The following is a 13,502-nucleotide window of genomic DNA, read 5'->3' as shown; positions in this document are numbered from 1 at the left end:
CACCTTTACTGACATGCAAAAGACTTCCTCTTTGGATCCTTAAGATCTACATATCAGGCTGAAGTATAAAGTGTTCTGGGTTCTCAGGCCCCTGGCACTGCCATATTCTGAATTTCAAACTCCTTTTGAGGATTTTCCACAAGGAGTCCAAGAAAAGAATTATGCACATTTTGGAAGTCCTCGTTAGGCTGGGAACTGATTTAGTGGGAAGAATTAGCTGTGTGGGTGAAAAAGCCATCTTGCTTTGACCAGTTCTTTCTCCTCATCTCCTGAGAAGTCCTGGTGTGTTATAAAAAGAATGTTCCAGAGAGGATTTCTCTTATTCACTTCTGATGTTAGCTGCACAGGGACTTCTGGGATAAGGGCAGCTTGTGACTCTTTTTACAGGAAATTTCCAGAGAAAAAGAGGTTCTAGCTATTCCTAAGTGGAATGGGGCTCCCACAGAAGGCATAACCACATCTCTTCAGGTATGAGACCAGCCATTCCCATCCCAGGGTGCCAACTCTGGGCTTTAGAGGCCTAGTCTCAGCCAAGCTATTGGCACTACCCAAGAGTAAGTTTCTCTGTGGTATCTGTGACTGTCCAGGGGATCTTTCTAGACCTCCTTTCTGTACACAACTTCAAATTTTATTATTTCTAGCAAAACACCCTTATCTAGCTCTTTGTACATTCCCCATTCTCTCCAGAGTTGGCCTTTGTTATTTGCACATTAACTGAAGGTTGATATACATAAAATAACTAAATGAGCTAATTAAAAGAAGATTCTTCTTGGTTTCTTTTTGCCACTAGCAGAACTGTCCATCCATTATGCTTGTACTCCACCTTGATTACCCTAGGCTTATGGATGAGGCACAGTGGGAAGCACATCCCAGCTTCCTTGGGGGAAGCTCTTGAACTTTGTGGCTCTGTTAATCATCTGTAAAATGGGCTAATGACATGTGAACCCCCTGCAGAGGGCTCAGCACAGTGCCTGTCACATCTCCCCTCCCCTTTAAATCAAAGCGTAAGATGTTTTCTCTAGAAAGAAGCCAGTGTTCACACTCCTGGGACAGCATTTCAAGGGCAGTACTTGTGTTAATGGTTAAAAGATGAAGAGAGTAGAGAAAGCCAGCCATATGACTGTGGATTCTGGGAAAGTGTCTGGTGAAGCTTGGCGCCATGTTCTAGATACCTTCCATGTCACCCATGTGGTGGCCGGGGCCAACTACATCTTTAAAGTTAAGGAGGACTCACTGCTGAGTGATAATGTGGCTGCCTTTGCTTTGAATTTCATGCTTGGTGGCTTTTTTCTTCTTGTTTTATACAGTCACTGACAAAAATTAATAGGAAATTGGGCACTGTTAAATTTATGTGGGTGAATGAAGTTCTGTTCAACAATGGTACTATTCAGAGAAACAGATTCCTTGCTCAGAAGACACAGTCTGCTCGGTGTTCAGCCTGTATCCCCCACCAGTATTACCACCACAGACAGAGGTCACATTGATTCCCGGGGGCTCCTGACAAGGGGAACTGCCCAGCTGCACGTGGTCCTCATCCCTGTGGCTGCTGTTACATTGTTTTGCATGTCTTAAGTGGAAATGCCTCCTCCTCTCTGCAGGGGTGCAGTAGGTGGGTCTCATTCCCTGGACCTCTGGGAACCTACAGAGGTCTCCAGGCTGCTTCATACCTGCTACCATCCTTTGCCTTCAACAGTCACAGTGGAAGAGGACCAAGTGTACCATATGTCCCTGGGAGAAGAAAGAAGGCTTACCATTTCTGTGCACTTTAGGTCTGGCTGGTTAATTACAAAGCCTCCCTGTCATTTTGCTTTCCTGGCCAGTAAGCTGGAAGCAAAGATCTTCAGGACATAAGGTCTCAGAGGGTCTGGAAGCTTAGTATAATAACTGCCCTGTGTTTGTTCAGATCTAAAGTTAATTCCTCCTCCTACCTGAGGTATAAAAGCTTGGCAAGTGTTCCTTACCAAGCAAATATAACTGATAGTTATAGATTAGTAAAGGAAGCCTTAAGACTGCTATAGTATTCTCTAGACTTTCATTTTTTATAATTTCCTTAAAAATTGAATTTTTATGGTAACATCCTTAGGTTCAGGAAAGATTTGTCTCATAAATTGTGTTCACTCACTTGCACTGGCTGGTTGTTATTACTTAAAGCTCTGTGTGAATTTCCTCTCCTGGGGTTGCTCCATGTTAGCTCTAGAGCGTGGCTGCCATTTGCATCCTGACCTTTACACCAGAGTGTGACCTTGAGGGAACCTTTAACCTTTCAGCTTCAGGCCTGTTTATAAAATGGGGTCATGGCTGTGCCTTCTCATTGGTGGGGAAATGAGTCGTTTGTAAAAGAAAGTTCAATATTTTAAACATTTTATTATTTTTCTGTATAATAAAATAATAGATTTTCCAAGTTAATGCTTCAACAGATGCACACAGCAAAAATCTACTTCTTTTCCTAGCCTACTGAATTTACTGATATGATCCTGGAAGTATGGGCAAAGTACACAGGATCTCTATAGACTGTGAAGTAACCCTAATGCTGCTACCTGTAGAAGCAAGGTGTTAAACTTCACACATGCACCTTTTCTTTGTAGCTGGTAGAGTGATGGACCTCAAATGCAGACTCACAACTGCCATGGAGGGAAAAGGGAGGCAGGGTACCTGTTATGGAGGAATTTGGAAAGGACCTGGCAGCAGCCTGCATGTGACCCAGATCAGCAGCATTGCACACCATAAAATGACCAAATACTGCAGTTGTTGAGAGAACAAAAAACTTTTAAGCCATACTGTTGAGACAAATGGCAAGCAGTCTCTGTTGTACATACATGTGAAGCAGAAAACTGTAGGGTATTGAGCCCATTACTTATGGTTTTGGTGCATTTGTGAATTGTGCTTTATCTGGCCCAGGTGTGTGGAGTTAGTGACATTCATAAGTTACCAGAAAAGTCTCTTTTCCAAGAGATTGCACTGTCTGGAAGAATCCATGGGCCAGAGTCTCAGGGCACCTCCCACTGCTTTTTCTCTTTGGAGTTAAGATTTTTTTTCCTTTTTTGATTCACTGAACATCCAGAATACACTGCTGAGTCGCGCTGAATCTCATTTTCTACACTGCAATCTTGTTAACTGTCTTTTTTTTTTTTTTTGTGCTGTTGTTATATGTGCATGATATGTGGATTTCCATTCAGCAATCTTTTTACAGCTTTTCTTCTGCCAAGAAAGTATTTTATTTGGTTCATTCTTACAGCAGTTTTATGGAAATCATTAGCTCAAAAATAAGGACAGGCTATGGAGGGAGGGGATAAGGGTCTGAGAGACATTGCTCCCAGGATATTTGCTCAGGTGAGAGTAGCTGAGCATATAGCTTTTTCCTGAAGGAGACCTGGGGCATGCTTTAAAGAGTTTCCTCCTGGAGGGCCTGCAAGGGGCCATCTCTGTTTATATCTCCATGTTTTGTGGAGATGCCCTGCATAAAAGCTAGACAGCTTGTCCCGTATCCAGAGATTCTGATTTCTTTACAAACACACCGACGTACCTTATTGCATTCCATGCTCAAACTGAAAGCATGACAAGGTCACTCAGAAAATAGCCACAAGGCATAAAAAGCTCTAAGTCTAGAGGGATGGTATCACTTGGCAGCAACAATTTGTCGTTACTGGAATTTTAGGTTAAAAGTCCTAGATCTGGGGGACACAACAGAACAGGCTTGGCTCCACCCTAAAACTCAGCCTAGGATACAGTGGCAAAGGATAGGAAAGGAGCTTTAATCAGCATGGCCAGGAGTTGGAAAAAGACAGATAAAGAGGTTCAAAAGCTGTCTTCTACAGGCTGGCAGGAATTTTGAGGTTTTATAGAAAACAAAGGCAAAGATATGGGGGGCGGTTATACCCTCAGGCTTTGCATAGCTGGCAGAGTAGGTGGTAATCCTGGTCAGGCTGTAGTCTGGTTGCTGGTTTTCTCAGGAAAACTAGTTCTGCAGTCTCTCTGGAGAAGTCTATGGCTTAAAGGGGGCAATTTGGGAAATGAGATCATTGTTCCTACTTGTGAGGGGGCCAGCCTCTGTTTCATCCTGAGGTAATTGCTCCCACTTAGGACAGTCTCATCATAGGTCACCAGTTCTGTAAGGCTCTGATGTTCCTACAGGTTTGGGGAAATGACTGGAGACTTGTAGACACTACTCCAGAGCATTTGGAGCAGAACTTGTAAAAGCTGGCAGTTGAATGTTCCTGCATATCTTGAAAATATTGTATCTTAATTATTTTTATCTTGGTGTTCTTAATCTTGAAGGGAAATGAGATGTTAGGTAAATTTAGGGGCAGTTAACCTGCCTTACCTGTTTTTAGGCAGACACTCCTTAACTGATTAATATGTGTGGACTTGACCCAAAGTTTAGAGGTAACAAGGAGATAGACTTAAAGGAAGAAATGCTAAGTTTTATCCTGCTTCTGGTTACCCACTGGACTTCTGCAGGCTCAGTCTCTCAGGTCCAGTCATATTGCCTTCTGCATTCAGAAGCACACATCTTTGGGTGGTAGTGCAACAGAAGGTGGGTGCAGTGCCTGGACTGGAGGAGTGGATGTAAATGAAAACTTTTTCTTTTTTCTTCGCTAGTTTACTTACCATCTTTGATAAAAAGAGTAATACATAAAATTCTGGGCATCACAGTTTTTTAAGTATTATTGTTAACAGAAGTCATGAAGTGAAAAATGTGTATATGCTTTCTCAAAAGACTGACATGAATTCACTTTATAACCTCCAGGTGATGACATGTCCACATTTGGAAATTAAAAGTGGGAGTTACTTAGGCTGAGTGTGGAACCATGCAGGACTTTTAGAACAGAATCACGGTGGCCCGCTGTATGTCTTGTATGCACTCCTTTTTTGTTTATTTACCTTTTCTGTTAGAACACAGTCCTCAGTGATGATAGTGCTATTACATATATGATACATGTATTTTGGTGCAGGATAATGAGGTTAAGAAAGGTTATGGAACAAGCTTAAGTGAGTGATAAGTAGTGAAGACCAAATTCAGAAACTAATAGGCTTACTGGAACTGTAGGTATTACAGAGTAAGTGGGCTGGGAGCTACTATTCAAATTAACAGCACATATTGCCACCCCACACCCCAAAATACAACTGAATGTGAAAAGTATGGTCATCATGCCACAAAAGGTACACAGCACTTGGGAGAAACAATGGAAGGAAAGGCATGCCAGAGAGGGTAGAGGGAAGAACAAGAGCAGCCCAAGCATAGTGAATACTGCACCCTCTGTTACTGTGTCCATTAGGGGAGGAGGAACAAACACAGTTAAGATAAGGCCCCAGCACAGTATTTGAATAAGTGAATTAAAATGAACTAAGTCCATGTGTTGGGCTGAATCATGGCCTTCAGTAGTATCCATATCCTAATCACTGGTTCCTGCATGTCACCTCATTTGACAGAACAGTCTTTGCAGATATAATGAGTGAAGGGTCTTGGAATAGAGAAACCCTGAGTTATCCAGATATGATTGGCTGGACCAGCCCCACAGTAACAGTGTGCTTATAGGAAGCAAACAGAGAGGAATTTGTCCACAGAAGAGGAAGGAATGTGGCCACTGAAGCAGAGGCCAGGCTGCTGGCTTCAAAGATGTAGGAAGGGCCAGCATCCGTCCATGAAGGGGAAGGCAGGTCAAAAGTTGGGAAAGGTGAGGGTGTAGATTTTCCTTTGTATCTTCCTGAGGAGGTGTAACCCCTCAGAACCTTGACTTGAGCCCATTGAAGCTGACTTTGGACTTACGACCTCCAGAGCAGTAAGGAAGATAGTAGTAAATGAGATTGTTTTAAACTGCAAGTTTGAGGTATTTTGTTGTAGGAATAGTAGGACACTAACATACCACATAAATTCCAACAGGTGCGTATGCTCTCAGTTTTCTATTTCAAGAAACCATGATGTTCTAGGACAGTCTGCTGCATCTCTAGGTCCAGAACGTGTCACACTGTCCCATCGTCCCTGATGTGATAAGTGCTACCTCTTTGTTTTATTTTGGTATCTAGTTGAGATGAGATATGACCACTACTTTGCACAATGCCATGGAATCCTACTTTAGTTCTCTAGTTCAAGAAAAATTTATTAAGCACCTGGCTTTAATTAGGTTATCTATGATTGGAGGCCTTGGGAATATACAAATTGAAGGATTTGGTCTCTTTCAGAGGTAAGGAAAGTATTTGTAGTGGAAATGATACTAGGATTAAAAAGTGAAAGACCTCCAGACAAGGAGTGCAGGTAAAAGTCTGAGTCTGGAGGAATAGGAGACAGAGTGTTTGTCAGCGGCTGGTGATCTGTCCCAGCCCCTTGACCACTTTGTGTTAGGGGAACCCAGAGGAAGTCTGAGATGACATTACAGAAGAATTTAGTGGAAAAGATGGGGGGATAAATGGGGAAGATAGATAGCAGACATTCACACAAAGAAGTATAAAGACAGCCAGTAAGGAAGGGAACTCCCCCCCCTCCCCGGTGCCATAGATGGAGCCCTGGGAAGTACTGTTGGTACAAGGGGAAGCAGAAGCAGAAACACCCAGGAGCTCTGGACAGGCAAGCTGGGGAAATCTTCTGAAGGAGATCTCACAGGAGTTGGAGAGGAGGTGGCAAGCCCTAGCACAGAGAAAGTGGCGCCCAGTGTCTTGTGCTGCAGGCAAGTCTGGAGCAACCCAGCTTAGAAGGTGCCAATTAGACTTGGCAATAAGATGTCCATGGAGATCTGAAACAGCATTTGTGGGAAGAAACTTAGGGGTTGAGAATTAGGCAGTAGTTTTCTAGAGGGTAAGAAGAGACAGTTACTTGGGGAGTAGGTATCCTGGATAGACAGCAGAGATGAATGAAAGGGTTCTGACGCATTCTCAGGGCTCTCTCCATCTCAAAGACTTCCTGTTCTTTCTCCCATTTACACTCCCATTGGTAAAAAAGAAGGTTGTATTGATCAGCTTTCCTAGCACTAGAACAAAATAGCTGATACACACAATTTAAAGGAGGGTTAGTTTGGCTTATGGTTTCAGGAGATTCAGTCAGTGATTGGCTGGCTCCAAGGCAGGAACAGCATGGTGGAAGGGCATGCAGAGCAATGTTCACTTTATGATACTTGGGAAGCAAAGCACAGGGAAGAGCTCTGGGGAGAGAGAGACTCTCCAAAGTTACATTCCACCCCACTTCAACCCAGCCTTTCTTCTAATAGGTCATTTAGTTGTAATCATCTGTGGATTAATCCACAGTGAACATAGTACTCCTGTGGTCTAGGCCCCTCTCCAGGAGGTTCCTAATCCAGCTAAGTTTAGCCATCTCAAAGCTTTGCTTTCTGTGCTGTAAAGCTCCTCCCTCCTGGTGTGCTGTTCTGAGAATGTAATGTGGAAGCACTGTTACTGTCAAAATGGAGAGCAGCACTGACACCCCAGTGTATTCTCCATATTCCTGTAGTCAGTCTCTTCTCTACTGACAGATGACGGCACCACTGGGTGTTTGTCCCTGACACCAGACAAACATGACACATTGCCCATGTGATGATTTTTAGTTAATCAGGTACCAGAGTTAGTGACTTGGTTCACCATCTCGGGCTCTCACTTTGATTTATTCATTTTCTTCGTAAAACAATTTGAAGCTCTTTTGTTCATGTTACCTGGTTCATAAGATGCCATTTATGGAGCTGATTTGAGTATTTTTGCAAATAACTTCTTGCAGTGTTGTAAGATGGAAACTTTTTGCTTGATGGCCAGGATTGTTTTTATGTGCTTGTGAAGTATTTTTTGTAATGCATTTGGATACTGATAAATGACTCACTGAGGTAAAAATGAAAGAGTATATTTTCTTCAACTAACAAATGCTATACTGGATCAGTGGTAAGTTTAAAGTTGTTGTCCTTAAGGTCTCATGTAATACCATGGGCAGCCCACCTGTCACTAATGCCAATCTAACAAATGATAAAATGATCATGATAGTTGTCTGAAATGGACACAAACTTTAGACTCTGTTTTCATTGAATAGTTTGTAAATGTTTATCAAAATCAGAAATAATTACTCCTACTCAGTTTACCTCTGACCCACACCTTTTTTCTTTTTTAATAGATGTTAATTTCACTGGAGTTATGTCTATAATAGTTATCCTGGCAGTTGTCAGTGTATGCTATACTCAAGGGAAGCATTTCTTATTTTAAAAAAAGATTAGCTTGGTCAATAGTTGACCTTTCAGCCCCTGCAATAGTCTCCCTGATACTCCTGGCCCTGAATGGCTCTAAAGGGAAATAATGTCAGTGTCAATCTCATTTTGTTTCCGAGCAGGAGAAATGTAAATGGCTTGCTGTTCAAGGCCTAGCGATTCCTCATGGTGGCTTTGGCTGACGTGAGGACTTTAGGACTGTGACCAAGTCACTTGTTCTCTGCTTTCTGAGTAAGACTTCATACTCCTCCCAAATTTCTGTGGTTTACCAGTACAAGCATGGCTAGAGGCCTTCATAGAAGCCATGGGATTTCTTCAGGTTCATAAATCTTTCTTATGCTGTGTTTTCTTGTGACTACAATCTAAAGAGTCAGAAGCTAAGGCAGAAGAATTGCAAGTTGGAGCCTAGCCCAAGCAACTTAACAAGATCCTGTCTCAAAAGAAAAAAGAGAAAAGGAGCCAGAGATACAGCTCAGTGTGAAGGCCCTGGGTTCAATTCCCAGCCCCACACAATAAAAACAAAGCAAAATAGGAAACTGAGAGTCAGAAACTTAATCAGGTAAGATTGGCCAAAATCATTAAAGTGTGATATTCAGAAAAGATAGATTATAGTGTTTTGTATGTAGGGTAAGGGAATGGGTTTTGTGAGTTCACCTTGGAAAACTGGCCTTTGGTTGTTTAAGAGATGAATTTGTAGCACCTGAGGCCTGCCCTACCCGCTGCACTACATAAATCACAGGTATGAAGCCGCTAAAAATAGATACATTTTCAAGGGTGCATTAATAAATATATAGGTAATTGCTCCTCCATTTTGTATGGTTAGTCTACAGCTAGAGTATTGTGTTACATTTGAGCTATTTCTGAGGAACAAAGTTTGAAAGTTATAATGAAGTATCTTGGATCACTTTTAGCAACCTCACTTGGAAACTATCTGTAGTCATGGGGGATTTCCCAGAGTACTGAGCTGAGTACCGTGGAAAGGCTCTGACTGGGATGTTCATGTCAGGAATAGAGTTTACTCTGGAATATTCTCCACATCATCACTGCTAAGCCTGGCACATTGCTATTACATATGTGAGTGGGACACTGATGATCACCCCTTAGGCACATGTCCTGGAGGCTCCATCCTTAGTGGGTGAGACCCCCCAGGTCTGTTCCTGCATGGGATTTTGTGATTCTAGAGCCCTCTCAAGGACCAGGGATTACGGTGGGGGGAAAAGGGGGATGACTACATAACACCCAGGCAAGTAAATGACTTGATTTGTAGATGGAATTTGACTTTGGCTGCCTAATAACCCTTTCCATGTTCCCTTCTGCTGCATTTTGCCTTAGACCTGAGGTATTTGTGTAACTCCGTAATAAAGGGTGGCCATATTCCATTCCACTGATGGCTAGGATTACTCTGGCTACTCTGAGTGGTTCCCTGAGAAACTTCTAGTGCCTTCATTCAGTCCAAGGGGAGACCCTGGGGGACAGGGAGCTGACTCATTGCTGATTCTATGAGGAATTGTGTCTCTCTATGGACAGTATCTAAAAGGCGTGACACACTCTTCCCCAATGGCAACTATCCATAGAGCAGCAGGGTCACAGCTTTGGGACAAAGAGTCTTCTGCTGCTGTGAACTAGCAAGAGGCAGAGAAGGAAGAAAGAGAAAATGAAGTGAAGATGAGAGAATACAGTCTGAACTGGAAACCAGAAAATTCTGTTAAACTTACTTTGGGATCATGGTATATAAGCTGCACAAAGAGATGCCCATCCTGTTCTTTGGTACTTTCTTTCTCATACCTCTGCTGTCTTGTATTCTAGAACACCAAAACTACTTTGGAATAGATGAAAACCTTGGCCCCGTGGCAGTCAGCATCCGCAGAGAGAAGGTGGAAGACGCCAAGGAGAAAGAAGGGTCCCAGTTCAACTATAGGGTGGCTTTCAGGACCAGCGAGGTAAAGCTGCTGTCTATTCTAATTGTCCAGGACAAAAGTCAGGGCCATGATGGCAGTACTGCTTTGGTGTGTGTTTGACAGGGCATTGAATTTACTTCCAAATGCTGGTAACATTTAAGGTAATTGGAAAGGAAGTTACAGGACTTTATTCCAAGTGAAAAATTTAGAATGTCATGAATGTGCCAGCATATGTGCTAGAAAGGGCTATGTGTTAAAGAAGGTTTAGGAGATGAGACACCAAGGACACAAAGTGAACACGGCTCATACCTGCTTTGAGAATGATAAAAATCTAATGCAGAAAATCTGCTACTTGCAGAGGGATGAGTATTTAATGAGCGTTTTTTGTCAGTCTAGTGTAGCAGTACAGCCTGACCACACCACCAGATTGTGTGGAGGACCTAGTTTAGCTCCTGGCCTGTATCCATTTCCTGAAAATCAGTATTATTACACTAGGGTGTAGTGTGGGGAACTAAGTGGGCAGTGATGCTGGCTTCTATAAAGAATTAGATCTGCTCTGCAGTGTAGGTTTTATTCCCATGACCCACTGTAATTAGAGGGATATGCTATATGTTTGGCAAATATTCCAGGATGTGTGGATACTGCTTTAATAACCCCAGCTATTTGGGAAGCTGAGGCAGGAAAATCACAAGATCTAGGCCAGGAGAAAAGGCTGAATTTGTGTCTCAGTAGTGGAACCTTTGCTTGGCGGGCATAAGGTCTTTGGTTAAATTCCCCAGAACCAAGGAAAAAAGTTCTAGAGTGTGTGTTTTAGTTTATTCTTGGCAGATCAGGCATGGAAAAAGGAGTCTTTTTAGGTGTGTGCGTGCGCACATGTAATCCTGTGCCTCTTACCTGGTGTATGTGGATTCCAGTGACCCCGACTTTGCACTGGATATGCCCAGCTGTTTCTCAAAGCAGTATGGTTCAAATGTGAGACTTGTACCATACAGATCAATAGTCCTGAGCCACAGATGACTGTTCCATTTAGAATAATTGAGTAAAATGAGAAATATATTTTTTCATCACAGGTCACTTTCCACATACTCAATAGCCAGTGAGACTTGAGCAAGCCCAGAGCATTCTCATCAAGCAGGCAGTCTGTTGGCCTGTGTTAGGAACATTCTACAAATGTTGGGTGGCCTTGTGATGATAATCCCCAGAAGTAGGGAGGTAAGATCAGAATGGGGTCTTGGCCTGCAGGGCAAGGCTTTCTTGGCATCTTAGTTTTGAGACACTGCTCAAAATGACAACCCCACACCACCACTGTATAGGTGAGGTTATGTCACAAATCACAGGACACAATCCTATGGTTTTTTCAGTGCTGAATGTTTGGCATGGATGCTACTAACTGTCTACCATCAACTTCAGGGAGCATAGAAATTAAATGGAGGGTAAGAGAGTAAGAGAAAAGAGCAGAGGTAGAGAAATGGGGAGGCAGGAGAAAGCAGGGTGAAGAAGAGAGATAGTAGCAGGGCCAGGGTCATAGTGCCGTCTCTCCTTGGAGTTGCTTTCCCATAGAGACAGAAGTGTAAGTCTTGGTTTTCATGGCCTCGTTCTGCTTCACTTCTCCTTTTTATGTACACAGCTGATTATTTGAACCTCTGTGACCTCTTGATCCCTTTATATCATTTCTGTTTAAAAAGGGAAAATACTGATTTTGCACCTTCAAATGTAGCACCGTAGTCCCTTTTGCCCCACTCAGAAGAGCCTTGCTTCTCTTCATTTTGAAGGCAATAACCAGGACCTAATACTAATTGCTATCATATGTTTTGTAGGCTCCATATAGGTGGCTGGGACTAAGAACTGACTGCAGTCTTATGTTTCTTGCAGCTTACAACCCTGAGAGGAGCCATCTTGGAGGATGCTGTGCCCTCCACTGCCCGACATGGCACCACCCGTGGACTGCCCCTCAAAGAAGTTCTGGAATATGTCATTCCAGAGCTAAGTATCCAGTGCCTGCGGCAGGCTTCCAGCTCCCCCAAGGTCCCAGAGCAGCTGCTCAAGCTTGATGAGCAAGGGGTGTGTACAACCTAAAGGCAGGGATGTGTGTGTGTGTGTGTGTGTGTGTGTGTGTGTGGTGTGAGTGTGTAAGAACATGGATCTGTGTTTCTAAAAGTTTGAAAATTCCTTCCTATCCTGCTTTTAAGGCTATTTATTTTGAATGCCTTGAGGTATTTTCTTCCTAATTTTTCCCCAATACAGCGGCATCTTGGTCATGCAAACAAAGCATCTGGCAAAATTTTATTTTTGTTTGTGAATTCTGCATTGGGTGATGAACATGACTGCAGCAGTCTTTGCCACACAAACAGGAGCATGGCTGTTCTTTCTAGAATTGTGAATCGAATGAAATTCGTGGATTGAAGTACCACTATATGCCTTTATTCTAGTGTGGGAACATGATGCTTTTGTAGTGTACTATACCTCCTGCTGAGTTGTGACTTATGTTATTTTTCACTTGATTTCTATGTCCCAAGTAGCAAGAGGACATCCGCTCACTTGATTAATAGCATTCCATAGTGCTTTTACCCAGGGTTTAAAAACCTCACATTTGGTTCTTATACTTATGGATTGCAAATATAAGGCTACCCTGGGCAATTTAGTGAGACCTTGTCTCAAAATTAAAACAAAACAAAAACATAAAACTGGGCTGGTAATGTAGCTCAATGTAGAGGCCCTGAGTTCAATTCCTAGTACTGGAAACAGAAGAGGGAAGGTGAGAGGGAGGAATTACACAGATTTTTAGCATCAGTTTTTAAAAGACCTTGACAAATCATTATTCACCACATCATGGCAAGTTTATCATAGGTAGTGCTGTATTAATTCATTTAGAGGATGATAAATTTTCCTGGGGGCATAAGCCAGTGCCACATCACTGTTCTATGGCTTTGTAAGCTAGAAAAAGTATTAGATATTTCACATACATAATTGTGAACACTGTAAGCTGTTGCTTTCTCAGGGCCTGATCCCATCCTGGGCTAATATAGTGAGCCAGTGGATGTGTCTTCTTTTCTCAGGACATGCCTGAGGATGGGTGAGACTACAGTACTGTGTCTACTCTTGCCCTGGAGTTCAATGTTGCTTCCAAGAGAAGAAGTGTACTGTGACTGTGAAGCTGAACTTGATGCTTTTGTTACATAGTTTATGTAATTTCACCTCTCAGCTTCTACAATCCCACTTTTTTTTTTTACTCTTTAAGAAGAGTATCCTACTTTACATATTACGTAATCAACTAGATAAATTCATGAAATTATATAGGTTGTTATTTAAAAACTATTATTTAGTTTTATTGTGACAGCACCTGCAGAGACTCTAGGACACTGCTGGAAAAACAGTTGATTTCCTATGGGCCAGTGTACCTCCTTCTCTTGGCTGTGTACACAGATATGCT

At 42.6% G+C, this 13,502-nt stretch overlaps 1 protein-coding gene across 7 annotated transcripts in view; it reads left to right on the top strand.

Annotated features, from left to right (window-relative positions):
- The window catches only part of Sipa1l2 (signal induced proliferation associated 1 like 2), a 172,559-nt gene that overhangs the window by 91,283 nt on the left and 67,774 nt on the right, over positions 1 to 13,502 (top strand). For all 7 annotated transcript variants that reach the window (XM_023566576.2, XM_063260049.1, XM_023566578.2 and 4 more), the window contains 2 exons: positions 9,981 to 10,114; positions 11,945 to 12,133. In XM_023566576.2, the coding sequence (XP_023422344.2) occupies positions 9,981 to 10,114; positions 11,945 to 12,133 (323 nt within the window). The remainder of the gene's footprint in view (positions 1 to 9,980; positions 10,115 to 11,944; positions 12,134 to 13,502) is intronic.

The sequence above is a fragment of the Cavia porcellus genome, unplaced genomic scaffold (assembly GCF_034190915.1).
Source record: "Cavia porcellus strain 051 isolate PalLab524CR breed Dunkin Hartley unplaced genomic scaffold, mCavPor4.1 scaffold_13, whole genome shotgun sequence".
Lineage (NCBI taxonomy): Eukaryota > Metazoa > Chordata > Mammalia > Rodentia > Caviidae > Cavia > Cavia porcellus.
Note: the sequence above shows the minus strand (reverse complement) of the source record. Positions and strands in the feature narration are given on the sequence as shown.